The sequence below is a fragment of the Vollenhovia emeryi genome, unplaced genomic scaffold, assembly GCF_000949405.1.
Source record: "Vollenhovia emeryi isolate VEMERY1.0 unplaced genomic scaffold, V.emery_V1.0 DF946804.1, whole genome shotgun sequence".
NCBI classification, from domain to species: domain Eukaryota; kingdom Metazoa; phylum Arthropoda; class Insecta; order Hymenoptera; family Formicidae; genus Vollenhovia; species Vollenhovia emeryi.
The window spans coordinates 1-1813 of record NW_011959562.1 but is presented as its reverse complement, the minus strand read 5'-3'; the positions used below and the strand labels follow the sequence as shown (position 1 = coordinate 1813).

At 30.7% G+C, this 1813-nt stretch overlaps 1 protein-coding gene across 1 annotated transcript; it reads right to left on the bottom strand.

The window, feature by feature from the left end:
• Nucleotides 1-607: 607 nt before the first annotated feature.
• On the bottom strand, nt 608-1402 carry LOC105559242. The gene is made up of 3 exons (XM_012007392.1): nt 1183-1402; nt 929-1107; nt 608-822 (listed from the first exon to the last, which is right to left on the bottom strand). The coding sequence occupies exons 1-3, from the start codon at nt 1215-1217 to the stop codon at nt 608-610; spliced, it is 429 nt and encodes a 142-aa protein (XP_011862782.1). The 5' UTR covers nt 1218-1402.
• Between the last annotated feature and the right edge of the window lie 411 nt (nt 1403-1813).

Here is a 1813-nt window from a genome sequence, read left to right as displayed (position 1 = left end):
CGGCGATTATAAGAAATACATTCGCTGAGTATTTCGAAGGAGATGGTGCAGTTACATGGCAGTGGGAAAAGGCATTTCGCAATGAATTTTGAACATTTAATTTCAAAATCAAATATCTAAATATGTTATTCAAAATTACTTACATGCTAAAAAATGTGATAAAAGGTTCTTTTTTATTTATATACAGCACTAAGGATATAAGGAATTTAAATAAGTTATAATATACAATAAATTTAATGTATCAATAATAACTTTTATTAAATCTATTTCGTGAACATTTATTATTTGATATTATAAAAAAATAAAACTAAGATATGTAATTATTATCACAGACATGTAAGTACAACTAAACGTATATTTGAACTGTTACACCCATAACAATTTTTTAAATAACATGTCTTAAACCTCATTAAACTTTGTTATATATTCTCAAATTTTGTATACTTGAGATCTTTCTATATATGTATTATTTAATCTTTATAAATCGAATATTTTGTTTTAGTCTTTAATAATTTAATAACTTTCTTTGATTACGAAATTAAAAGCAAAATAAAAAAAAATTCAAACAAAATAAAAGAAATATCGCATCTTTGGTTAAATTAAAAAATTAACAACTCTCCTCATTGTTTTCAAACTCTGCTTCTGTAGTCATTTGAAGAAATTTAATTTCCAACATAACTCTCTTTCGGTATGGCAAACGTCGTAAAGCCTCACCTAGAGTTTTTAAAAAACCATCTATGGCATCATTTTCAGGAACAGGTATCTTTAAAATATCTAATAGAGCAGTTTGTAACTCTTGTGACTGGTCATGCTTCTTTCGTTCTGTAAACAAAATTAAATTAATGTTAGAAAAAATAATATGCATACCAATCTCACATACATAATTGTATGTATATATATGTATATATGTACGTATATGTATATATACTTTTTGAGACTGATGAAGATGTTGAGTTGAATGATAAGCGTCCAGGGCTTGACAATGCAGATGATTCGTGAGAACATACATCTGGTCCAACATCTGAGCAATCTGAGAAGTCGTTACTTTCATTTTCCTTTTGTACCAAAGATGATTTTTCAACCGTCGTTGATAATGTGCTTATTGTTCTGTAAAATACTATTTCGTTTATATTATTTTATTTTATGTATGTAAAACTATAAATAGTTTTGTACAATACATACGATGTAGTCGGAAATGTATCATCCAAGGGTCTCATTAGTTCGAAAAATCTATAATTAGATTTTACATTTACTGCAGATGCATCAGACCCACTCGGCACATACTGTTTTACTTTTTTCCTGGCTCTTATATAACAGTCACGATGATACTTCCATTTTTTTTGTAATTCTTTTATACTCAGATTACCTATTTCAAAGAGTTATTTTTTAATCTTATCACACAATTCTAAAGAAAACAATAAATATCTTATTCTTTAATAACAGGTTATTAATATTAAATTCTTAGTACATGTTAATTTTACAGTAAAAGTTTTAAAATTTATATATACAGGGTGTCTGATGCAAAAGTAGCCACTTTGCAAATAGCGGTAGATTGGGTTAAACTAAGGAGAAATATCATGTACCGCGGTACAAAGTAACAATAGTTTTCGAGTAGTAAATTTACACGTTTGAGCGAATGAGGATGCAGGAGACGGTAGGCCGGACTCGGAAGGCATTTAAAAAAATCGATCGATGAGCCGGAGGTGGAGCGACGCGCGAGATACTATGTTTATGTTTCGGGTCGCTCGTCGCTCGCGCTCGCTGCCGCGCTCGCCGCCCGCGCCGCGCTCCCCGCCGCGCCTAGGTTTTTTCC

Coding starts and splice junctions, on each gene's coding strand:
- LOC105559242 (XM_012007392.1), bottom strand. CDS start 1,217: ATGAGACCCTTGGATGATACATTTCCGACTACATC. Junction 1,108..1,182: donor GATACATTTCCGACTACATC/GTATGTATTGTA, acceptor AGTATTTTACAG/AACAATAAGCACATTATCAA. Junction 823..928: donor ATCTTCATCAGTCTCAAAAA/GTATATATACAT, acceptor TTTTGTTTACAG/AACGAAAGAAGCATGACCAG.